This window comes from Rhinolophus hipposideros, assembly GCF_964194185.1.
Source record: "Rhinolophus hipposideros genome assembly, chromosome: 23".
NCBI classification, from domain to species: Eukaryota; Metazoa; Chordata; class Mammalia; order Chiroptera; family Rhinolophidae; genus Rhinolophus; species Rhinolophus hipposideros.
Genome location: NC_138069.1, coordinates 14,420,747 through 14,446,033, shown reverse-complemented (window position 1 = coordinate 14,446,033; position 25,287 = coordinate 14,420,747). Strand labels below are relative to the sequence as shown.

The 25,287-nt window shown below is 41.4% G+C and overlaps 1 protein-coding gene across 1 annotated transcript; it reads left to right on the top strand.

Annotated features, from left to right (window-relative positions):
- Nucleotides 1-8,379: 8,379 nt before the first annotated feature.
- Nucleotides 8,380-25,014, top strand: HSPA9 (heat shock protein family A (Hsp70) member 9). The gene is made up of 17 exons (XM_081035627.1): nt 8,380-8,869; nt 10,150-10,208; nt 10,436-10,523; nt 12,110-12,291; nt 13,052-13,176; nt 14,116-14,189; nt 14,266-14,372; nt 14,859-15,021; nt 15,479-15,571; nt 19,241-19,450; nt 20,574-20,801; nt 21,660-21,764; nt 22,350-22,467; nt 23,083-23,177; nt 23,523-23,615; nt 23,796-23,936; nt 24,271-25,014. Exons 1-17 carry the CDS (start codon nt 8,789-8,791, stop codon nt 24,346-24,348), a joined length of 2,040 nt encoding a protein of 679 aa, XP_080891753.1. The 5' UTR covers nt 8,380-8,788; the 3' UTR covers nt 24,349-25,014.
- Nucleotides 25,015-25,287: the final 273 nt, after the last annotated feature.

The following is a 25,287-nucleotide window of genomic DNA, read 5'->3' as shown; positions in this document are numbered from 1 at the left end:
TGTGGAGTTCAGCATAGGGAATAGAGTCAATGGAATTGTAATAGATATGTATGATGTCAAGGGTGCAGTAGATTAGAGGAGGTGGGTTATCACTTTGTGAGGGGTGAAATGTCTGGCTATTGCAGTGTTTTGTGCACCTGAAACTAAAAAAAAAAAAAAAAAGAAGAAGAAGAAATGAGTAGAAAGAATTGAAATGCAGTACAATGGCTGTGCTATTATTGTATTATTGTTGCCAAACTCTGAGCTTCATTCAGGACTGGGTCAACCACACTGTCTTCCAGAATTATGTCCTGGATGACTTGTCTGTAGTTTAGAACAGTGCTGTCCAATGTGGGAGCCACTGGCCACATGTGGTTATTGAGCACGTGGCTATTGGACATGTAGCTAACCCAAATAGAGATATTTTGTTGTCATAAAACAAAAAAGATTCCAAAGACTCAGTATGAAAAAATGTAAAATAGCCCATTAATATTTTATAATATTGATTACATGTTGAAATGATGCAATTTTGGATGTATTGGCTTAAACAAAATGCGTTTTTAAAATAAAATAAAAATGGCTATAGAGCAAAAGCTAACAACGTCTATGTGACCGTGGGCAAATGACTTATTCTCTCTCTTCATCTATTAAATAAAAGGCTAGACTTTAAATGACCTAAGGTCCTTTCTGCATTTCTAGAACACAAATTTGAACTCAAGTCTTAGTTCCTTTCACTATACCATGCTGATCAAGAATAAATTAAAATTCAGGCCCTTTAAAAAATTCAGAAAAGACTCCTACATTCTTTTTTTAATAATTTTTATTGGGCAATATTGGGTGACAGTGTTCTTCTCCAGGGCCCATCAGCTTCAAGTTGTTGTCCTTCAATGTAGTCGTGGAGGACGCAGCTCAGCTCCAAGTCTAGTCGCCATTTACAATCTTTAGTTTCAGGGGGCGCAGCCCACCATCCCATGCGGGAATTGAACCAGCAACCCTGTTGTTCAGAGCTCATGCTCTAACCAACTGAGCCATCTGGCGCCCCAAGACTCCTACATTCTTTTTTTTTTTATAGTTTTATTTTATTTTATTTTATTTTTACATCCCTCACACCGTGAACCCCCCTCCCCCCATCCACCACCACCCCGACCTCACACCGAGCCATCACAATATACACATAAAATTATAGTTGGCATTCATTAATGTCCAGCCTCTGGTGTACAGTGCCATGACCAGGCATCCACAGCATCCCTGAGGTGGTCTCCCAAACAGGACACATGTCCATCGGACACCCAACAAAATCCCCAAACACTATTGAATAAGTTCCCCAAAGTAATTCTCAAAAAACCCTGAGGCCATCCTGTGGTCACCAGCCGCCCCCCAATCCCTTCACCCTTCCCTCCATCCCTAGCCCCCTCCCCCCCGCCCATCTAACAACTCTCGGTTTTTTGTGTCCCCAAAACTGTTTCTGATTAGTTCATACACATATCCTTTTCTTTAGATTCCGCATATAAGTGAGATCATATGGTACTTGTCTTTCTCTTTCTGACTTATTTCACTTAACATAATGTTCTCTAGATCTATCCATGTTGTTGCAAGACTCCTACATTCTTAAGAATTAACTATAAAGAATCTCTAAGGAGAAAATCAAGATGGTGCAGTAGGTAAATGCTGTTTACTTTCTCTCACAACCACATCAAAATTATAACTAATTCACAAAACAACCACTATTGAGAATCACCTAAAATCAAGCTGAACTGAAGCCTTTTGACTAAGGAGGTGCAGAAGAAGCCACCTACAGACTGGTAGGAAAGTCAGAGACGCGGAACATGCTGGTCCCACACCCGCGAGTGACTATTAAAGATCAGGAGGGCTATTTTGGCTGTGGGAGTCCCTCCCCATCCCCTAGAAGGGCGAGAGATCCCAGCCCCACTCCAGCCCAGGGTTCCAGTGCAATGGAGAGAAGGCCCCATAATTTTTGGTTGTAAAAACCAGTAGAGACTGTGACTGAGTGACACTGCATACAGCTGCACTCACAGGGCTCCTCTTAAAGACACTGTGCGTGGATTTACCCATGAATGGAATCACTTGCTCTGAGCTCCAGCCCTGGATCAGCAGCTGAAAAGGCAACAGGGACAAATGGTGGGGAATTGAGTTCTCTGGCTTGGGACAGGGACTGGAGAGGCAGCTTTTTCCTGGAAAGGGGAGCTGGCAGAGGCCATTGTTTCTTTGTTGAGTCCTCCCCCTTCCCAGCGTGAATACAGGTGGCGAGACCTGGCCCTGCCCAACTTTTCAGCACACCCAGGCTGCTTTCAGTGGTTTTTTTGTACAAAGTGCCTGCCTTGGCTCAAGCTGCAAACTTTTCCTAGACTCTCAAAGGTTCATGGAACCCAGGCAAGCAGCATCTAGCTTGAGTATGTCCTGTGCCTCTGTCTGAGCTGCCTTAAGCTGGCACTAGCAGCAGCCAGCCTTGATTCATGGCTTGGCCTCTCAAGGTGCTTCCAAGCACAGCACGGGCGGCAACCATCTGCAGATTTCTTTCTGGCTCCCGCTGGGTGGCTCTGAGTGGGGTACGGGCTGTGGCTGAACTTGACCTACAGCAGATCCCCTCCAAGGTTGTCCTGGGGCTGGCACACCCAAGTGGCCAGCTTCAAAACGAGCTAGAGCATCACCCAGCTACCTCCAAGTACAACATACCAAGGGGCGGATTGGGCAGGCACCAGAGTCCTACTGAGGCAGATCCTGCTCTGTAGGATCAGCCCCTGCACAACAAATCTTCCACAGTAATTAAGGTCAGTCCTCACGACCAGTGAGCCCAAGGTTCAGTCCCTCCAATTGATGTGCAATGATCAGTCAAGGCTCAATTACAATAGGAGGGCACACACAACCCACACAAGGGACACACCTGGAGCACATAGTTCAAGTGACCAGAAAGACTGCGCCACTGAACCCCCAGCACACCTACTATATAAGGCTACTCTACTAAGACCAGAAGACATAGCAGTTCTACCTAATACATAGAAACAAACACAGGGAGGCAGCCAAAATGGGGAGACAAAGAAACAGGTCCCAAATAAAAGAACAGAACAAAGATCCAGAAAAAGAACTAAGTGAAACAGAGATAAGCAATCTATCAGATGCAGAGTTCTAAACACTGGTTATATGAATGCTCAATGCACATTCACAATAGCGAAGACATGGAAACAACCGAAATGCCCATCAGTAGATGACTGGATTAAGAAACTGTGGTACATTTATACAATGGAGTATTAAGCAGCCATAAATAAGAATGAAATCTTACCATTTGCAATAAGGATGGACTTAGAGAACATTATGCTAAGTGAAATAAGTCAGACATAGAAAAACAAATACCATATGATCTCACTTATATGTGGAATCTAATAGAATAGATTAAATGAATAGAATAAATGAATGAACTAATCAGAAACAGTCTCAGAGACATAGAGGGAAAACTGAGGGTTGCTAGATGGGAGGGGGAGAAGGGATAAGGGGGAAGGTGAGGGGATTAGAAAGCACAATCAGTAACCACAAGATTGCCACGGGGATACGAAAGTCATTCTGGGGAATATAATCAACAATGTTGTAAAGATTGTGTAGGGTACCCAATGGACTCTTGTCTCATTAGGGAGACCACTTCAGGGATGCTGTAGATGCTCGATCACTGCACTGTACACCTGAAGCTGAAGCTCAATAATAATGAATGTCAACTATAATTTTATATATATGTATTCACAAGAAGTGGAGTACAGCATATGGAATAGGGACAGTGGAAATGTAACGGCTGTATGTGATGTCAGAGGGGTAATAGATTGGGAGAGGGGGGTTATCACTTTGTGAGGGGTATAAATGATAAATGTCTAACTATTACAGTGTTTGGTACACATGAAACTAATTTAAAAAAAAAGAATGCTCAATGATCTCAGGGAGACCTTCAACAGAGAGATGGGAAGCATAAAAATGGAGATGAAAACCATAAAAAAGAACAAGTCAGAAATGAAGGATCCAATAAAGGAAATGAAGACTATATTACAGGGAATCAAAAGTAGATTAGATGAAGCAGAGGATCCAACCAGTGATGTAGAAGATAAGATAGTAGAAAACACCCAACCAGAACAGCAAAAAGAAAAAAGAATCCAAAAAATTGAGGAGAGTTTAAGGGGCCTCCAGGACAATATCAAACATACCAACATTTACATTATAGGGGTATCAGAAGGAGAAGAGAGAAAGCAAGGAATTAAAAACCTTATTATTTGAAGAAATAATGACAGAAAACTTCTCTAGCCTGGTGAAGGAAATAGACATCCAAGAAGCACATAGAGTCCCAAACAAGATGAACCCAAAGAGGCCTACCCAAAGAGACACATCATAACTAAAACGCCAAAGGTTAAATAGAAAGAGAGAATCTTAAAAGCAGCAAGAGAAAAGCAGTTAGTTACCTACAAGGGAGCCCCCATACTACTGTCAGCTGATTTCTCAACAGAAACTTTGTAGGTAAGAAGGGAGTGGCAGGAAATATGCCAAGTGATGAAAAGCAACGACATACAACCAAGATTGCTCTACCCAGCAAGTCTGTCATTTAGAATTGAAGGACAGATAAGGAGCTTCCCAGACAAGAAAAAGCTGAAGGAGTTCATCACCACCAAACCAGTATTACAAGGAATCTTAGAGGGTCTTTAAGATGGGAGGGGGGTAAAGGATGGGTGAAAGGGGAAGGGATTAAGAAATACAAATTGGTTGTTATCCAGTAGTCACAGGGATGTAGGGTATAGCATAAGGAATATATTCAATAATATTGTAATAACTAGGTATGGTGCGAGATAGGTACTAGATCTATCAGGGTGATAGATGGAATGGGGTTGGGGTCAGAGTGAAAACGGTGAAGGCATTAAGAAATACAAATTTGTAGTTAATACAGTATGGGGAATATAATCAACAATGTTGTAAAGATCATGTAAGGTGCCAGATGGGCACTGGACTTATCAGGGAGATCACATCAGCTGTAGACACCTGACCAGCGTGCTGTACACCTGAAGCTGAAGCAGAATAATATTGACTGTCAACTATAACTAAATATGTAGGTATATATGGTCACTGGATGTGGAGTACAGCATAGGGAAGATAGTTGATGGTATTATAACAGCTACTTAAGATGTCAGAGGGGTAGTAGCTTGAGGGGTGGGTTATCACTTTCTGAGGGGTTTAAATGTCTATTACGTTGCTTTGTATACCTGAAATTAAAAAAAAAAAAAACGAATTAACTATTAAATGGCTCTTCATGAAGAGCAAATCTCTGCTTTTCAGCCTTACCACCTACCCAAATAGGGACTTCGTACACAAGTCCTTGACCTATCCAATAGCCAACTATTTTCCAATCCTGAATGAAAATCCAGAGTGAGGCTAAATGCCTGATTTTTACCCTGCGCAATGAAATTACATTATCACTGGGATGTAAATGTTCTATCTAATTAAAGTGACATTTTATTTTGATTTATTGCTGCTTCACTTCTTTCAGGGTCACCCTCTATTTCTTTTTTCTCCTATCAGAAGGAGGGCAGGTTGTGGGGTTACCAGACATTCAGTATAAAATGAAACCTGATAAATTTCACCACTTCTGGGGACAGACACATTACCTGACATAGTACTTCCTACGCTTCACTGAGGCAAGCTCTATTGAATCAGGCTTGAATGGAATAATACTGTGTAATGTACTCGAATATAGTATAGCGAATGCCAAAACGGAAAAGTGGGAACTGTCCCCTGAAATCTGCTACAGGTACATGAGAAATTCCAAGGAGAACAAAAGTGACAAATCCCTGCAATATGCCACATTTTTATTTCATGAAGAGAGAAGGTGACACAGCATGATATCCATCTTTGGCAAGACTGAATAAAACACCATCTGAGTCACAAGTTTAAAGAGATTTTGCTTTAAAAATACAAACTTGATCCTATGAGTTGTATTACAGATTGAACTTTCTTTACAGTTGTCCTGGAACCTAAACTACTTAAAAATTTAAAAGATATTTCTTTTATTCCATTGCTTAAAATAACTGTTGTTAATAATGGGACAGGCCAGTGTTATAAAACTCATCCTCTATGTATGTATAGGTAAAAGATCAGACCCAGTTTGGTTATGAGGCTGCAGGGCCTAGTGGTTAGCAGTACAGTTTCTGGATTCATATAGTCTGGCTCCAAATTCTGGCTTTATCATTTAAATATGTGACCTATATAACACACTTAACCTTCCTAAGGCTCAGTTTCTACATCTGCAAAATGGGAATATCAATAGTATTTGAGACCATTGTTGTGACCATTCCATTAAATAATGTGTTTAGGGCAATATGTGGCAATTAAGTAAACACGTAACAAATATTAGTGGTTACTACCTAATGACAATTCCTATTAATGGCTGGGAGTTAAATACTTCAAAACTGAAAATAGTTACCTGTCTTCAAATATGCTAAAATAAAAATCATGCCAATTAGAATACAATTTCAAATACAGTATGCACAGGTATTGGACAGCCACCTATCCTGTCTGGTAAACACTTTCCCACATGCAAACTATGTGCCAGCTCCTTTCACTTTCCAGTGTAACAGTGAGATGACAACAGAGAAACGAAATACAGTACTGTGCTCTATGGTGAAGAATTATGCCACCTAGCTGTGGATCTTACCCTCTGTTCTAATTCATTTCTATCCTATTTCTTTTTAGATTAGGTTTATTTCTTCAAGCCTTCAGGCTGTAGGCCACGTTAATCTGCAAAGCAGTCTGGAAGCCTGTCCTTGACACCGGCAAATATAAGACAGCCCCATTCTTAGGCTTCTGCTTTTAACATCTAGGGCTACCACATCCCCTTTGTGCTCATGGAATTTGCTAGGCTCTTGGGGAAACCAGGAACTTCAATCATACATGTACCCACAGAATCCTGGGCTCAGACACCCTTTAGCTAACACCATTTCATTCCAGGATTCTTTTCATTAACACTTTGTGGCTTTTAAAGGTATGCAACAAAAAGAAAAAACAAAACAAACAAGAGAACCATTTGAAAGAGGGAAGTGATGAGAATGCAATTACTCCAATTATTCCACTTGCCCTCCTCCCTCCCTGTCATACACAACATAAGGATGTAAAGTTTTCAATTCCAATTTTGCTTCAATGTTCATTTGTTTGTCATTCCTCTCTATGTTCTTTTGAATCAGTATATTGTTTTAGAATATTAGTCTCTACAAATAGGGATTCCTAATTTTGATAACCTCAGGAAAGTCTACCTCTAAGGGAATTAAAAAACCATGAGAAATGAGTGTTAAGTAGAATAGGGAGGATAGTATAATAAGAGCTAACACTTAAGAGTGTGGGGGGGGGCTTTTTTTTTTTTAGAATCTGTATAATCTAAAATTCAAAAAAAAATCTATAACCTATCGTCAATGTTATGCTTGACTTGTTTCTTACTCCCACTTTCATTCCCCTTACAACGTGAACTCCTCAGTTATCTTCTTTCCCTCCCAAACTTCCCGACTCCACAACTCCTCACACAGTGGTGATCACCTAATAGTGGAATATCTTTCTCTTTCGAAATGGGATTTTAAGACTTGAAGGACAAATTGCTTCATTTCCAAAATCAAGCCCAATCTCTCACTGTTATCAGTAAATTCAACGTTTTGCTTTCAACTGTATCCCCACCACGTGGAACAGTGTCTAACACATGGTGGCCACTTCAGTACATATTTGGTGAATCACTGAATTATTTTTCTTAAAAATCTGAAACTAGTCACAGCGCAGTGGCCATCTTGTTACAGCACCCACAGCCTGTCTCGAGCAACCATTACAAGGTTTCAGATGGGTCTGCGGAGCCTCGGTGAGGCCCAGCACAGCCGCTCGGGGAAGAGCCTACGCTCGAGTATTTTTTCTCTCTTCACGATAATTAGCCTAATGCAACCCTACGCTGGGTGTGAACGAAAGACTGCTACGGTAGCGATACCTGTGGTGAAACACAGCATGACTTTGTCTAACGTCTGCATTACCAGCTGTATTTCAGATTACTGCAATAGCAACAGGCAGCCGAAAAACGAATGAAGCACGGGGCCGAACCACGAAGGTTCTGAACCTGAGCTTTACACTGAACAAAGTTCCAGTACAAGGTGGGTCATCTACGCGGAGCAGGAGCAGGATAAACGTCAACGACAGAGGAGAGTGCACGCGCCCGAGCTCGCGCCCGGCTACGCTCAGCTCAAACTCACGTGCGCTGGGGCATCCAATGAGTGCTGTAGTTAGACTCCACCCCCGTTTTCCGCCATTCCCTGAGCACATGCGCTCCAGGCGCATAGCAGGACGCCTGCTGCGCAGGCGCAAGAGGCCCCTCCTCTCACGCAACTGACGCAAGGAGACTGTAATCGTTTCGCAATTTATCCCGTGTGACCTTGAGTCTTTGCTGCCGCCGAGGACCGGGGCTGTCCAAGGTGTTGCCTTTATACCTCTCTTAGCCCCCTCGCCTCTCACTGAGCCCACACCTGTCGCAGCCAGAAGGAAAGGATAAGCTTCTCCCAACCGCCATGTTGCGGAGCGTATTAGCCATACATCCTGACTCCGGAAGCGGCGGTCAGATAGTCTCTGGTCAGGCAGTGCAGGTAGCACCTTAGCGGAAGAGCGGGCCTCCAGGCCGCAGCTATCCACCCCCGCCCCCCACCCCACGTGGTTGGAGGTTTCCAGAAGAGTTTACACCGCCGCGCAGCGCAGCTCCTGGTTGTCCGAGCTCCTGGTTGCTGCCTAGCTCTTCCACCACCAAGCCGCCATGATAAGCGCCAGCCGGGCCGCGGCAGCCCGTCTTATCGGAGCTGCAGCCTCTCGGGGCTCCACGGTCGCCCGCCACCAGGTGAGTAACTGCCGGGCCTTCACGGAGGCGCTGATGGCCTTGGGCCTCGGTGCAGCAGGCGTTCCCTTCAGGATCAGAATCCTCTGGGAGAGATCAGGAGGGAAGATTCCGGGCCTTCAGTAATGAGCGCTGCTAGTGAAGGCCTACTTCAGGGTTTCCCTCCGTGTCTCGGGCCCTGCTGAGTCACACCCCTCGCGATCGTCGTCTTATTCCACGAAGTAACGAATAGTGGTCGTGATAGTCGGTTCTGTGGCAGATGGGACATGTTTGGCCCTGGGGGCGAGGGACGCAGTTCTAGTTGGAAGGAAACCGCTATTCTAGTGTTTATTTTCACCTACAAATCGCAGGGACGACAGTTGTTCCCCTCTGTAAAACAGAGTGTGTGCAAGGACGCCGTTGCTATGTTGAGATTAAGATACAGTTTTTTGCTTAGAAATATGTATTACCCAGGATCTTGGGTGTAAGATTGTCCTTGTCAGTTATTTCAGAAAAAGTAAGCAAATTAGGAGAAAGCCATAGAGTGGTTGCTCACTATCATGTAAGACCAAAAAACATGCTTCTTTGGAGAACTGGAATATTCGTCTCTGCACTCAGGTGGGGTTAAAGGAAGGCCTGAAAGTGTCCTGAGGTTACATTGTAACAAAGGTCTTTGATCCTGGTTGGAGGCCACTACTGAAAAAAATTTTTTTCTAGAACTTCCTAGTTTCTTTAAAGCAGTTGGTTGGGGAAATGTCTCTAAATTAAATCTGTACCTGCAGTACACACGTAGGGCTTAGGTGTACACTGCCCCTAACAATGAAATTGAGACCTATCTGAGTAGTAGTTTCTAATGCAGTGATTCTCAACCAGGGGCAGTTTTGCCTCCCCAAGGGACATTTGGTAATTTCTGGAGATAATTTTGGTGTTACAATTTAGGGAACCACACTACTAGCTTCTAGAGGTAGAGACCTGAGAGGCTGCTAAACATCCTACCATGCACAGAACAGCCCCCTACAAAAATATTTGGTTCAAAATCAGTAGTGCCAAAGTTGAGAAACCCTGTTGTAATGTAACTCAAGACAAATTTATATCTACTCATTTTTATCTGCCTTATTTGAAAAACACTTTATTACTTTTGTTTGCTGTATCAGTACCAGAAACGTGTCAGTATACTTTATACACAATAGCCACTTAGTTGATAGAATGCAAGTTTCAAACTTTTATGTGTCCTTCAGAAGAATAATTGGAAAAAACTCAAGTTTTTATATGTAGATGGCTGATGCAATTTTTTTCCTTTTTAGGATAGCTGGAATGGTCTTAGTCATGAGACTTTTAGAATTGTTTCAAGGCGGGACTACGCGTAAGTATAACTTCATTTCCTTTGAGAGAAATATTAAACCCCAGAGCAGTAGTCTCTAAATTTGTGATTAATGATTCCACTCAAAAAAAAGATACATCTGTATTTATTTATAGATTATGTACTGTGTCACTTCCCACAACACCATATATTTTCTTAGGTATTCCTGCAACCATGTTGAAGACCACTATTAAGGTGATAACTGATGCATTGTTTTAAATGTCTTACAGATCAGAAGCAATCAAGGGAGCAGTGGTTGGTATTGATTTGGGTACTACCAACTCCTGTGTGGCAGTTATGGAAGGTAAACAAGCAAAGGTGAGCATGATCGGAAGCTCTGGATCATGTAATGGTAGCTACTACCCAATTTGAAATTCTTTGTCCTTTGGCTTAAATAAGGGACATTTGAAAAGCTGCTTTTAAATTCTTAAGATTCTTATGAGATGAACCTTTGTGCTTAATTGCATGGTGCTAATTAAATGGATTTGACCTCCCAGGATTTAAGTGTGTTCTCCTGGTATAGAGGTAAGACGACTAAGTTACCATTAGGACCCATTGGGATGGCTTGCACTATTGATAACTCTGTAATTAGAATCCTGCATTCTTACAAGTCAATTGAACCACGGTTGGAGGTACAGGAACAGTCGAGAAGCAAATGGAGCCCCATATAATACATGGGCATCCTAAGCTAAGTAAAGCATGTTCTTAGGAGCTTCGTGCTGTGGTGAAGGCTATTCTTCAAAAGCCTCCCTTTCTTTTTTTTTTTTGGTTTTTTTTTTTCAGTTACAGTTGTCATGCAGTATTATTTTACATTAGTTACAGATGTACAGCACAGTTGTTAAATATTTATATAATTTATGCAGTGAATCCCCCCTGACAGTGATCCCTCTGATTAATCTAGTACCCACCTGGCACTATACATAGTTATTGCAACAGTATTGACTATGTTCTCTATGCTGTACTTTACATCCCTGTGACTATTTTATAATTACCAATTTGTATTTTTTTTGTTTTTAAGATTTTATTGGGGAAGGGGAACAGGACTTCATTGGGGAACAGTGTGTACTTCCAGGACTTTTCCAAGTCAAGTTGTTGTCCTTTCAATCTTAGTTGTGAAAGGCGCAGCTCAGCTTTAGTTGCCGTTGTTAGTTGCAGGGTGCGCAGCCCACCATCCCTTGCGGGAGTCAAGGAGTCGAACCGGCAACCTTGTGGTTGAGAGCCCGTGATCCAACCAACAGCCATCTGGCCACCTGGGAGCCGAGCGGCAGCTAGTTGACTTCATTCTAGTTGCGGAGGGTGCAGCTCACTGGCCCATGTGGGAATCGAGCTGGCAGCCCCATTGCCCAGAGCTCGTGCTCTAACCAACTGAGCCACCCGTCTGCCCCAATTTGTATTTCTTAATCTCTTCACCTTTTTCACCCAGTTTCCCAAGCCCTTTACTCCACCTTACTCTTCATGAAACATGAAACCTTTATTCCCACTGTATTCTTAAGATTTAGAGCACTTGAGATTCTTGAATTGCTTCTTGGCAGTTTTTTTTTTTTTATATTCTTGAAACTTTTAGCCGTTACAAAAGAATGGGAAGTAGATTTAATTCTCCGTGTGGAAGAAAAGATTACCTTGTCCCTAATGGACTATGAAAGATCTGTTTTATGTTTATCCAGTTTTTTCTGTTTTTAGGTATACGTTGTTTCAAAGTAAATGACTAAATATATTTTAAACGTCTAACTCCAACAGAAGGTACTTACTGTATCAGTATTTACAGAGCAGAAAAGTGTGCCAGTTAGTACTATTCTTGAACATCTGTTTTTTGTGATTTGGCACCTGTTTTGTCTTAAATGATTGATACAAAGACACTGGTGGTGACTGGAACCTCAGTCTCTGTCTTGCTTTGGGAGTTTTAGGTGCTAGAGAATGCCGAAGGTGCCAGAACGACCCCTTCAGTTGTGGCCTTTACAACAGATGGCGAGCGACTTGTTGGCATGCCAGCCAAGCGACAGGCTGTCACCAACCCAAACAACACATTCTATGCCACCAAGCGTCTCATGGGCCGGCGATATGATGACCCTGAAGTCCAGAAAGACATGTGAGTAATAGCAAAAGTGTAGTTACTTGCAAAGAATCTTTTCAGCAGGATCCCTGTAGCACTTTACTTAGTAATTTTACATGTCACTGGGGGGCAAGCCCTGGCCCTGCCAAAATGATATCTTCAAAAAAATTCACTATTGCCTCCATAGATTAGATATTTTGCTGTGTATAGACACGGTATGTGAAGATTTGGCTTGTCGTTCCTGGACCATGTAAATTGGTGTTAAACTCAAGGGAGATAATGGCATAGGTTCCATCAAGGTTCATCCATGCTGCAGCATGTATCCATACTTCATTCCTTTTTCTAGCCAAATAATACTCCATTCTGTGCATATGTGCTATATTTTGTTGATCCATGTTATTTAATAGGTATTTGGGTTTCCACTTTTTCGCTATTATAAATAATGCTGCCATGAACACCTGCATACAGGTTTATGTGTGGACATGTTTTCATTTCTCTTGGTTAGATACCTATTAATGGAATTGCTGGGTCAAATGGTAACTGTAATCGTTTCCCAAAGCAGCTGCATAAATCTTTTGTTTGGTGGGAAGTAAATAATATTGAGGTTTCATCGGGATGTTTTTACATGTTAATGATTATTTTCTAAAGGCTTTTATTAAATGAATTTCTGAAGTCGTCATTGGCAGTGGATCTCTGGGAATGGAGAGTGCATGGTGGATATTCATGATATATGGTAACCTTGTCGTGGTAGGTTGTACTGGCATGTTTTTTCACATACAGTTTTTGTGTCTTGCAGCAAAAATGTTCCCTTTAAAATTGTCCGTGCCTCCAATGGCGATGCCTGGGTTGAAGCTCATGGAAAACTCTATTCTCCAAGTCAGATTGGCGCGTTTGTGTTGATGAAGATGAAAGAGACTGCAGGTGAGGTTTAGTTCACATCTAGGAAAGTTCCAAGAACTGGTGATTTCTCAGATTACTTTCATACCCCAGTGTCCGTCCCTTGGTTGAGCCTGTGATGGCTTTTATATAGAAATCCTAGGAATGGCAATATTTTGTTACTCTTTGTATTTTCCTTTTTATTTTCCAAGTTTTCCTAATGGTGGTTTTCTTGTTTCTTTTTTTCTAGTGTAGGGGATTAGAGTATTGAAAGCCAAAAGACTACACATTAAGCTTTTGTCTCTGTTAGGTATAACTTAGAACTTCCCATTTGAAGAAACTAGTGGCTGTTTTAAGTCACTGGTGAACCCTCACTAAAATATTAAAGGTGAGATCTTGGGGGTTTTCTCCCCCTTTTTCCACCGCACTCCGGTTCAAGCTGTTGTTTTTCTCAGTCTAGTTGTGTAGGACACAGCTCCTTGGCCCATGCTGGTATTATGAGCCTTGCGCTCCCCCGGCTGAGGTAGTCGGTCATTGGTCACAGCAGCTTACGGCAGCTCTCGCTGGCTGCTCACGATGGCCACCAGCCGCTCTCATAGTCCGCTTATAGTAGCACATGGTAGCCCACTGAGCTGGCAGCAGCCCAGCTCCAGGGAGAGCTGGTTTTCACAATCTTAGCTGTAGAGGGCGCAGCTCACTGGCCCATGTGGGAATCGAACTGGCGACCCTCAGCGTTAGGAGCATGGCCCTCCAACCACCTGAGCCACTGGGCTGGCCCAGATCTTGGGTTTTTAATCAGTCTTTAGTTGCAGTGTTTTCCTACAAGGTCTCTACATGTTAGGTAGGTCACATGCTAAAAAACAGATGAATGCTCTTTGTGTCTCCAAGAGGATAATACATGTTTTTAGGCTGCGTTAGTGATTCTGTTACCTATTCCATCTGACAGAATCTCACGATTGAATTCGTTCTTTGATTCTTTTCCAGAAAATTACTTGGGGCATACAGCAAAAAATGCTGTGATCACAGTCCCAGCTTATTTCAATGACTCTCAAAGACAGGTGAGTTAGCACTTTTATTTAGAAATTAATGGTACTTGGGACACAACAGTGGAAAATGCCTTTTCTTTTTCTTCAGGCCACGAAGGATGCTGGCCAGATAGCTGGACTAAATGTGCTTCGAGTGATTAATGAACCCACAGCTGCTGCTCTGGCCTATGGTCTAGACAAATCGGAAGACAAAGTGTAAGTCTGCAGTAAACTCCACCTACATTTGGGAGACTTAAGTTCATGGAACCGCGAGACTTTTCCTAAGTCATCTTTATTTGTTAGTGATTGAACCTTGTACTTAGACTAAAAATAGATACCACCTTGACTTTCTTCAAGGCTGTATGGTCTGTTTTTCATTCATTTCAAAACCATTCCTTTATTTACTTTTTTTTTCATAAGTACTGGTCTCTGTTCCTTTTTTCCCCCTTTGATATGTATGTCGGCAAGTATTTATCCAAAAGAGTGTTTGAATACTGTCGATTTTGCTTTTAAGTGAATTTATCTCATTTCAACGGTATATATATTTTATGTGTAGCTGTTAGGGCGACATGGTAACACAGATGTCACTTGGGCAGTTATCAAATTTAATAATAATTACACCTTGGGGGACTTGGCCAAGTTTATGTTCATTCGGTTGTTGAAATAGGTTTTGTTCCTTAAGGCTTTCTTTTTTCTTTCTAGCATTGCTGTATATGATTTAGGTGGTGGAACTTTTGATATTTCTATCTTGGAAATTCAGAAAGGTGTATTTGAGGTGAAGTCCACCAATGGAGACACTTTCTTAGGTGGGGAAGACTTTGACCAGGCCTTGCTACAACATATTGTGAAGGAGTTCAAAAGAGAGGTTAGTTACCAATGGTTAATACGTAGACATCAGGATATTGAGAATTTCCTTGTTTAGATTGCTGTTTGCTTTATCGTATTTTGCTGAATAGAGCACTGAAATATTTGCACGTCAGTTTCATGTGTGGACTGAACTATTCTGGTTATTGGAGCTTTAGATTGGGAATAAACAACAGTTTGAAGGATATGGCATTCTGTATACAATATTGGAAAAGGAATTCTGGAACTCCTTTTTTGAGCTAGACTCCTGCAGCTTGAAAGAGCTGAGATGAGTTCAGCCCTGCAGGTACAGATAGGTTTTTTTTTAGCATAGGTTTTTTTTTTCCCTACAGATTTTGAAGTAATTCATACTTGTTCATAAAGGTGAGGCTCTATTTTGTGTTGTTGCAGCTTACCGCTGCAGTATAAATGTGATCATTACCTCACTAACACCGGTATTGTGTGTCTTCACTTTGTAGACAGGGGTTGATTTGACCAAAGACAACATGGCACTTCAGAGGGTTCGGGAAGCTGCTGAGAAGGCTAAGTGTGAACTCTCCTCATCTGTGCAGGTGAGACGTGGACAGATCCCAGCAGTCTTGATGGATCTTTTCAGCCTGAGTTGACTTAAGTAGGGTGTTCTAATCACTTTAATGTTGGTCTGATATTTTTACAGTTTTCTGGTTGGTGGTAAAAACCTTTCCATGAACAAAGGAGTAGTATTTTTTTATGGAAATTTCTTAACCACTCAAATCAGAGGTTACATATACTGAAGCTAAAATCTAGACTAGCAGTGTGCAAAATTAGAATTGCTAACCTGTAAACAGACTCTCACAACTGCTACTGTCTTCACTTAACTCATGACACCTTTGTGTGACTCTCTAATTTTTCATTTAATTATTTGGATCACCAATCTAGAAAATGAGTTATGAAACCTGGCTGAAGGCGGGTTTGTACACCTGTGCAAGTTTTTCCCTTCTGTGGGTATCAGATTTGCTCAGCACCTGTTTATGGTGTCAGCGTTTGCTGCTCCACTTCTGAGAAGTGAAGCTTCACTATTCCTTAAACCACTAAGAACAGAATTGTAGAAAGCATGTTAGGCCCAGGTCAGAGATGCAGCAAGAGGGAAAGCAGGAGATGTCGTTCCAGGTTCTCGGCAGCAGGGAAGCGGGGCACGTGACTGGTTGTTTGATTACCCACTGGGAAGGGAAGAGGTATTAGTATTAACTTCCATCAGACCTGGATTTTTAAGTAATTATGAGGAGTGACAAAATCGTACAAAGTCATCAATGATGTTGATGGTGTTGCTTTTTTAATGCTGTCATACAGAGTGGCAGAACTTTGCGACATGATGGGTAGGGTTACGGTAGAAATACTGTGGCACTGCCAGAGACTAGCTTGTAATTCTTCCCAGGGATCTGACACTTTTTGGAGGGAGGGGTTAGTTGGTTTTAGTATGGCTGTATAGTTAAGTCCTCACTTAATGTCATCGATAGGTTCTACGACTAAGTGGAATGATATATAAGAAAACCAATTTTACCACAGGCTAATTGATATAAACAAAAATTAAGTTCCTGTGGCATGTGATCGGTATTAAAATGTTAAAACAAAAAAAATGTTATTCAAAGACCTGCTGTATCCTAATGCTAGGCATTTGGGTGGTTTTCTAGCATTTTGCTATTACAGCAAGGTGTATTGAGCCTCCTTGTACATTGTTGTGCATGTGTGATTGTAAATCTGTAGTATAAACTCCTAGAAACACGATCCTCATGGAATTGACAGTTTTGTTTGGGGAGGTGGACATTATTTAGAACATTATATTAAATGTGAAATCAGAAGTAATGTAGAGGTTAAGAGAGGTTCTGCAGGCAAGACTTCTAGGATTCAAGTCCTATTTCCTTACTAACTGTGACCTTGGCTAAATTACTTAACATTTTTGTCTTATCTATAACTAAGATGAGGAGATAATAGTGCTATTTCCCCCCCTAAAGTTGCCAGGATTACTAATATACATATGTAGCATGCTTAAGCTATGTGTAGTAAATAGTAACTACTAAAAATGTAAGCTATTAACGTGGTAGAAAGGCATGGTTAGATTTATAATTATAATAGAGGAACCTGACAGTTGACAGAGGTGTTTGACGTAAGAAGGGGAACTTCTGAAAGATGAGTTAATCAGGAAGAAATAAAGGCTCGATTAAATATGAGCCCCTGGGGTGAAGATCTGAGAAAGGGCCAGTGTGGCTGAAGTGCAGACCGGTGTGTGTGTGGGGGGGAGCATGGAATATGAGGCTAGAGGCTTTGTAGATGGGCGATTGGTATCTGTCCTGAGATGAATAAGTATAAACCATGAAAACTTGATGTTGGGGGCAGTAACATGGTCAGATTGGGGTTTATGAAAAGCACTCTGGCTGACGTGGAGTGTAGATTGGGTTTTGGTGGGGAGGGGTTCTGTGGCAAAGGGCCGCCTGAGTGGCTGTGGGAAATTGTTGGGAGGCTATTGCAGCACACCAGTTGGTGAGAGGACTTGGTGAGAGAGAGTTAGATTTGAGAGATCTGAGGGACAAAGCTGATGGTTTTAGAGGGTTGTGCCCTGGAGTTGTTACTAACTTACAGCATATGTAACTGCACTAATAGAGTAGCCACATGTGGGTATTGAAAATTAAGTAGTTTTATGGGTGGTCGGATGGCTCGGTTGGAGCGTTGGAGCGTGCGCTCTCAACCATAAGGTTGTAGGTTCGACTCCCGCAAGTGACGGTGGGCTGCGCCCTGTGCAACTAAGATTGAACAATGGCAACTGGACTTGGAGCTGAGCTGTGCCCTCCACAACAAAGATTGAAAGTACAACAACTTGACTTGGAGCTGATGGGTCCTGGGAAGAACACACTGTCCCAATAAAGTCCTGTTCCCCTTCCCCAATAAAATCTTTTTTTTAAAAATTAGGTAAAATTTTAGAACTCTGTTCCTCAGTTGTATTAGCCTCTTCAGGTGTTCTGCCATATGTGGCTCGTGGCTCCTGAGTTGAACAGCACAAATGTAGAACATTGCCATTGTCAAAATTTTATGGGATCACATTGGTTTGGGTAATTAAACTATTTTCTGATTTGGATTAGTAACATTTTACAAAGAAAGAGGGAAATTGCCAATGGTGTTCTTTAAAGCAATACCCACTATCACTATTTCTACAGAAGATGTGTTAACTTTCACCATTTGTTAAGCACGTGTCTCAGGTACTTTACCTGAAGAAAAGTGGTTAAGGATTTGTTCTCCTCAGTCTTTATTCTCTGTTGGCCTTGCATTGATATGAAGTTGGAGGAGAGGCATAAGGTAATTCTATTCCTAAGGGTCTACACCTGGGGCACCTGTTTCAGTATGTCTAGTGGTTAGTTTTGTTAGTCTGTTTCATTTTTTTTTTTTAATTTTTATTGGGGAACAGTGTGTTTTTTCCAGGACCCATCAGCTCCAAGTCAGGTCGTTTTCAATCTAGTTGTGGAGGGCGCAGGTTACTGGCCCATGTGGGAATTGAACCGGCGACGTTGGTGTTACGAGCACTGTGCTCTAACCAACTGAGCCAACTGGTCGCCCCTGTTAGTCTATTCTTAATCCATGCCTTATGAGGATTTGGGGTTTATTAAATACTGGATATAACATGGTGTGACTGTGGCAGTGTTAACTGCTCTCTGTGGATCTGATGGCAGTAAAGTCAGTTCTTGTAGTTCTCTGTAGCATTTCTTTTGTAGCTTTCTAACCATCTTCCTGAAACTTATAAAGCCCTGGCTTGGTGGCAGGTTATTTGGTTCAGAGCGTACCTTTGATGTTTTTGGAATTTTTTCCCATGTACATGGAATTTTTTTAAACTTAGTGGAGAAAAACAGTGGTGTGGTTCTTAATGTATATTTAGTGGCAGAACATTTCTTCATCACCTGAACAGGAATTTTTCCTGCTTGTCTACTCTGTTCTTCATTGTTTAGTAACAGATTTTTTAGTGTTTACCTTTTAGAAGAAAAAAGGTTGAATCTTTTGTTTAAGCTAATTTTTTTTATTTTTCAATTATAATTGACATTCAATATTTTATATTAAGAGATTGAATCTTAGAGTCACTGTTTTTAGTGGCTATTTGTTTCAAGTATGTCTGACCCTCCCTGTGACAATCAAAAGTCGTCTTGTCCTAGAGTGTGGTTTTATTTTAATTGAATAATAAAGAAAATTCACCATTACTGGTCTCCCTGCTTCCTTTGCAGACTGACATCAACTTGCCGTATCTTACAATGGATGCTTCTGGACCCAAGCATTTGAATATGAAGCTGACCCGGGCTCAGTTTGAGGGGATTGTCGTTGAGCTAATCAAGAGGACTGTTGCCCCATGCCAGAAAGCCATGCAAGATGCAGAAGTCAGCAAGAGTGACATAGGAGAAGTAATTCTTGTTGGTGGCATGACTAGAATGCCCAAGGTAAGGAGCCATGGAATTTTTGGCATGGAGAGCAGAGGTCCAGCACATAATGTTTACTTGAGTCAAATGGTTTATGTTGTGTAAAGATATGAATATGTGGCCTTTCTTCCATGGTAACCTTGAAAGGAGGATGAATTTGTGCCCTAACTAAAGAATTCAGCCTCTTTTTTAAATTTAAGGGTGTAGGGAAAGGGATTGGGAAGGATAAAATATCTTTGGGGTGGTAACAGGGAGGATATTTAACTTAGGTCTTGCAGAGTTTTTAGAAATGAAAGTTTGAGGTCAGAGATAGCTTAAAACCTTGGTACTAACTAAAGTAGCCTCTGGGGGCAATTTTGCAGCATACTATTCGGGGTTTCTAATCACGAGTCTTCAACAAAGATTGTGCAATGATGCATTTTATTCAACACATCATTCTGAAAAGACAGGTGTGTGGAAAACTACTGACTGAGCACAGAACTTGTTGAAGATGCAACTTGTTACAGCTTTCATAGAATTATCCTGGGCCTTGATATTTTTTAAATTTTTCCTTTGGAGTGCGTGGGATTAGGAAAATATGCACAGAATAAACCTGGAGAGAAAAAGAGAGGCTTTGAACCAGGAAGGATATCTTTATGTTTACAAATTGTCCCAGATACTATTCACATAGTGCTTTTTCCTAGCATTAATTAAAGGCAGGGACGGGGGGAGAATAATCCCCACATTAGCACCAATGTTGAATTACTGAATGACTACCACTTCTTTTTGAGTTGGTGTTTAGTTGATATGTAGAAGAGAACTTGAGCTATACAATTTCTAAGTCCCCTTGCCTTGCACCCTCTGTTTCTAATTTAATGTGTTACATGGGAAAGCAATTACATGGGAAACTTAACGCAAATTCTTCCCAAATTTAAAAGGGCTATGAATGAGATACTCATGAGTCAAGTATGAGTATTACCTACATGATACACTTATATCATAAACAAGAACAACTATGAAATACTAGTAATTTGAGTGAACACTCTTGGATCTGAAGCAACATGTCCTGTGATTTACTGGGGTCTTGGGACATAACGTGCTGTCTCCCCTTCTTGGGTAGTTGCTCTGAGTAGTGAGCAACAGGTTCTTTTTTCTTAATGTTCAGGTTCAGCAGACTGTGCAGGATCTCTTTGGCCGATCCCCAAGTAAAGCTGTCAATCCTGACGAGGCTGTGGCCATTGGAGCTGCCATTCAGGGAGGTGTGTTGGCTGGGGATGTCACCGATGTGCTGCTCCTGGATGTCACTCCTCTTTCTCTGGGTATTGAGACTCTGGGAGGTGTGTTTACCAAACTTATTAACAGGAACACCACTATTCCAACCAAGAAAAGCCAGGTAAGAGCCTCCCCGCCCTGCCTTGTCACAGAGATACTAGGTTTTGTGAGTGATGTGACTGTAGCCACTTTTCTGAGCTTTTCCTAGAAAACTTCACTTTTTGTTTTACAGACCATACTAGTTGAATGTGGGTGGTAAGACTCTTGTTCTTTTTTCTTTTTGTTCTGGAATAGTTCTTTTTACCTAATAGCCAGCAGTGATTGTAGGAAAGGCATTAATATTCTCTCCTTTGAGGGATTAAAATAATTTGCCAAAAGGAATCTCCTCATTTGGAACTAAATTCCCTGTACTCTTCTGTTCTCAGAGACATTAAAGTGAATAACCTGGTTACAACTGGGGAATGGGCTTGTCTTATGGGTGAATGCTGGGCGTTCTGAGATACCAAGCAGAGCTGTTTGGACAATGGCTTGGTCTTGGATTAAGAATTATTTCCTGACTTTCCCAATTTTGATGTATTTCGGAAAACTGGCTATTGCTGTTTGTGCAATGATATATTGTCAATATATTCTGAAGAAAAGTGTGTGGAGACTTCCTGTGACTGAGCACAAAATCCTATCTCTGACCTGTTTCCCCAGATGAGCATATTTCAACAGCTTTTTTAGCTCCTCCTGAGGCCTTCTGGGCCAGTGTTGCATCTTTGTACAGTGAGCTTGCTTAGTAGAAACAATAGCTATTGCATGCCCTTTTGCTGTGCTAATCCTACTCCTGTTCCCTGCAAAGACATAAGTCTTTGTTCTGAAAACTGTGTACATGAGGACTCTTCCAACGTTGGGATGTGAATTTCTTTCTTTGGTTTGTACTGTGTAAGGGGAGTAGTTTAATCAGACTGCCAACTCAGAAAGTTTCTTTTCTCCCTAGGTGTTTTCTACAGCTGCTGATGGTCAGACTCAAGTGGAGATTAAAGTGTGTCAGGGTGAGAGAGAGATGGCTGGAGACAACAAACTTCTTGGACAATTTACTTTGGTAGGTATTGGAAATCCTCAATATGCTCCTCATTCTTTTTTTAGACTAGATTCTAACCCCTAAGAGTATTACCATACACTGCTGCCACACACAGTCTGTTAACATACAGCGCAGACGACTTACAGAACTGGATACCCATGGCTTCAGCTTTTACCTGAAAGTCTTGCTTGTTCCTTGTGTCTTAGCAACTTCAAGAATATTATAAGTGCCAGGGAAATGGTCGTAAACAATGCTAATTAGGAGAAATTCCTGGTTAGTAACTTAAGAGATGCTTGACACTATTGGCTTCTAGTTAGTATTGCTTATTAGTTCTTAGTGAGATGAACGCTGTGTCCCCAGGTACATACAGCTGTTACGATTGCTTGCTATGGCCAGCCTTCAATGATATGAGCCCTGTTTATTTCAGGTAGCAATGAAACTACTACCTTTACTTACACACTTCTGTTTTTGTACATTTAATTAAGTGAAACTATTGTCTGTTCTTCCCTGGAACCAAGCAGCTTGTTCCTACAGACGACCATACAGTTTGGAACTAGAGCACTGGACCTCCTTGTGAGAGGAGCTTACTCTGGGTATTTATTTCAGATTGGAATTCCCCCAGCCCCTCGTGGAGTTCCACAAATTGAAGTTACATTTGACATTGATGCCAATGGGATAGTACATGTTTCTGCCAAAGATAAGGGTACAGGACGCGAACAACAGAGTAAGTGTTCTAATTTATCAGACCATGAGAGTGAGGTGCGGGACCTTGGAGATCTTTTCTGTTGGCGGCAAGACCCTCTAGGACAGGGGTGTCCAAACTGCAGCCTGTGGGCCAATTGTGGCCCACAATCCATTGTTAATTGGCCCACAGCAAATTCCAAAAATACATTTAGTTTACTTAAACCAGGTGAGGCAATACGTACTAAACCTCGAGTGAGTGGCCCAGCTGTTTGTGTATTTTACCGCATATGGCCCTTGGTAAAAAACGTTGAAAAAAGTTTGGACACACCTGCTCTAGGATGATGAGTCCTCTTTGCCCTTTTTCTCCTCAGTTATCAGATTCACATCAACAGATGTGGTGTTTATTTCCCAAAACAGGCAAGCACTGAGCCTCTTGATTGCTGAGCTGAAGTTTTGATGGGCAGGATAGTCTTTGTATAGATCAAACCCTTGGTTTCTTTCTGCTTATTATAAACAGACGGGGTAGGGTGTTCCTTGTCATACAGAATTCACATCAAGATTGGCTACTTTGAGCAGGAGTGTTTTTTTTTCTTAATAGAGGAAGAGACATGATATTTTACCTGGTAGGTAACTAAATGCTTTCTTTTCACTATAGTTGTGATCCAGTCTTCTGGTGGGTTAAGCAAAGATGATATTGAAAATATGGTTAAAAACGCAGAGAAGTATGCGGAGGAAGACAGGCGAAGGAAGGTGATTACTTTCTGCCTTTTCAGCTGGGAGGTGAAAGTGCGAGTTAAGACATGTGCCATTGATCTCTTAATCTTCTTACCCTCACTCTGTCATTCTCCCCCTTTGTGTATAACTTGTGTGTGTGGAATGCCCTTCTTATTTATTCTCAGTCTTCCCATATCAATTCTCATGTTATAGAATCCAGCTAAAATCTCTCCCAGACTACCTTAGACCACAGTGATTTCTCCCCTTTACTGTTTTTACTGTAACTATGCAGCAGTCAGCACATCGTCTTGCTTAGTGAGGACCTGCAGCAAACTGGTTGATTGAGAAGTTCATTTATACTACATTTCTAATTTCTCTTAGGAACGAGTTGAAGCAGTTAATATGGCTGAAGGAATCATTCATGACACAGAAAGCAAGATGGAAGAATTCAAGGACCAGTTGCCTGCTGATGAGGTGAGCCTTTTTTATAATAGTTGAAGTTTGGAGGCATTGTCACCAAGGCCAATGAAGTTTGTTTTTCTGTGGAGGTGTTGATAGGATTTAGTTTTTTAAAAAAAATGTTTCTGCATATAACTGCTACATGTAATAGGATAAGAAACACAGAAAAAGTGAGGGTTTTGTTTTGTTTTTAAGTGCAACAAGCTAAAAGAAGAGATTTCCAAAATGAGGGAGCTCCTGGCTCGGAAAGATAGTGAAACTGGAGAAAACATAAGGCAGGCAGCATCTTCTCTTCAGCAAGCGTCATTGAAGCTCTTCGAAATGGCATACAAAAAGGTACAAGGACTGAAGAGTGTTTTGCTCAGTGAATATTTTGCTCCTAATTTAACCTTGATATAACTGCTCTTGATTACTCACTGATGGCTCCCTGCATAGCCATTTATAGAACTGGGAGTACTGGAAATAACCCTTCCTGCCTTCTTGACTCTACTTTGGGGGAGAAGGTGAGGTCAAAGAGGAGTCACAAAAACCACCATTGTGTGCATAAGGAGGGAGGGAGTGTGGAATGGGCAGGATATGGATGGCTCCTTTATTTTTTATTTTAGTTCATCATAGAGTAAACTGTCAACCTTAGCATTTAATGAGTAGCTCTCAAATGTTTTCTTAACAGATGGCATCTGAGCGAGAAGGCTCTGGAAGCTCTGGTGCTGGGGAACAAAAGGAAGATCAAAAGGAGGAGAAACAGTAATAGCAGTCAACTTTGGAGCCAAAAGGACAACATTATGACGCTTGGGAATGAAGGGACTTCCTGAGCAGAAAAGGGCAAACTTCAGTCTTTTACTGTGTTTTTGCAGTATTCTATATATAATTTCCTTAATATGTAAATTTAGTGACTGTTAGCTAATGATCATTTAATGAGTGTTAATTCCAACAGTGCAAACTTCACAATGTTCTGTTCCTAGCCTATCATTTTCCAGCTGCACGTAAAAGGGGGGAAGATGATTTCTTGATCATTATAAAAACATTGTTTTGTGCTGAAGTAGCCATGTTTTCAAGGGGTGAAACCATCTCAACAATGAAGGTAGTGAGGAAGCTGGAATGAGACCATATTGGGGTTGGAGATACTTCCAGTTAGCTGAGTACTGCAGTACCAGCCGTTGTACAGCAGTACTGAGGCCTTGCAAGGCAAGCCAGCTGTGCCACGTTCACAGGTAGAGCAGGGGAAGCTAAGATCAGTGGAAAACTAAGCTATTTATGTTAGGGACAGTTTTTAAAACAAGGTCATAAGGCTTCCTAATTTTCCTAAGGCATACTTTTCTAGCTACCTTCTGGCCTATATCTGGCACCTGTATCCTTGATTGTTCTTTTTGATCCATCCTGGAATTTTTTTTTTTTAATAAATACGAAAAGCATCTTGATCTCGTTTGTGAGAGGAGAGGCGCTTAGATTTAGCTGAGAATATAACATGCACCATACTTCCCAATTCCCTGACCTAGGGTCACTCAGGTGAAATACAAGATTTTCTAACATAGGCTAAAAATGCAAATTCAAGATTTGGAAGGACTAGTATAATTCAATAATAAGCACTGTCACCAAGGACAAATCTAGTTTAGAGTTTAGTTTTTTTCTCTTATAACCCGTCTTCTGTTTGGAATGTTAAAACAGTCTCTAGATCTCTTCTCTAGCA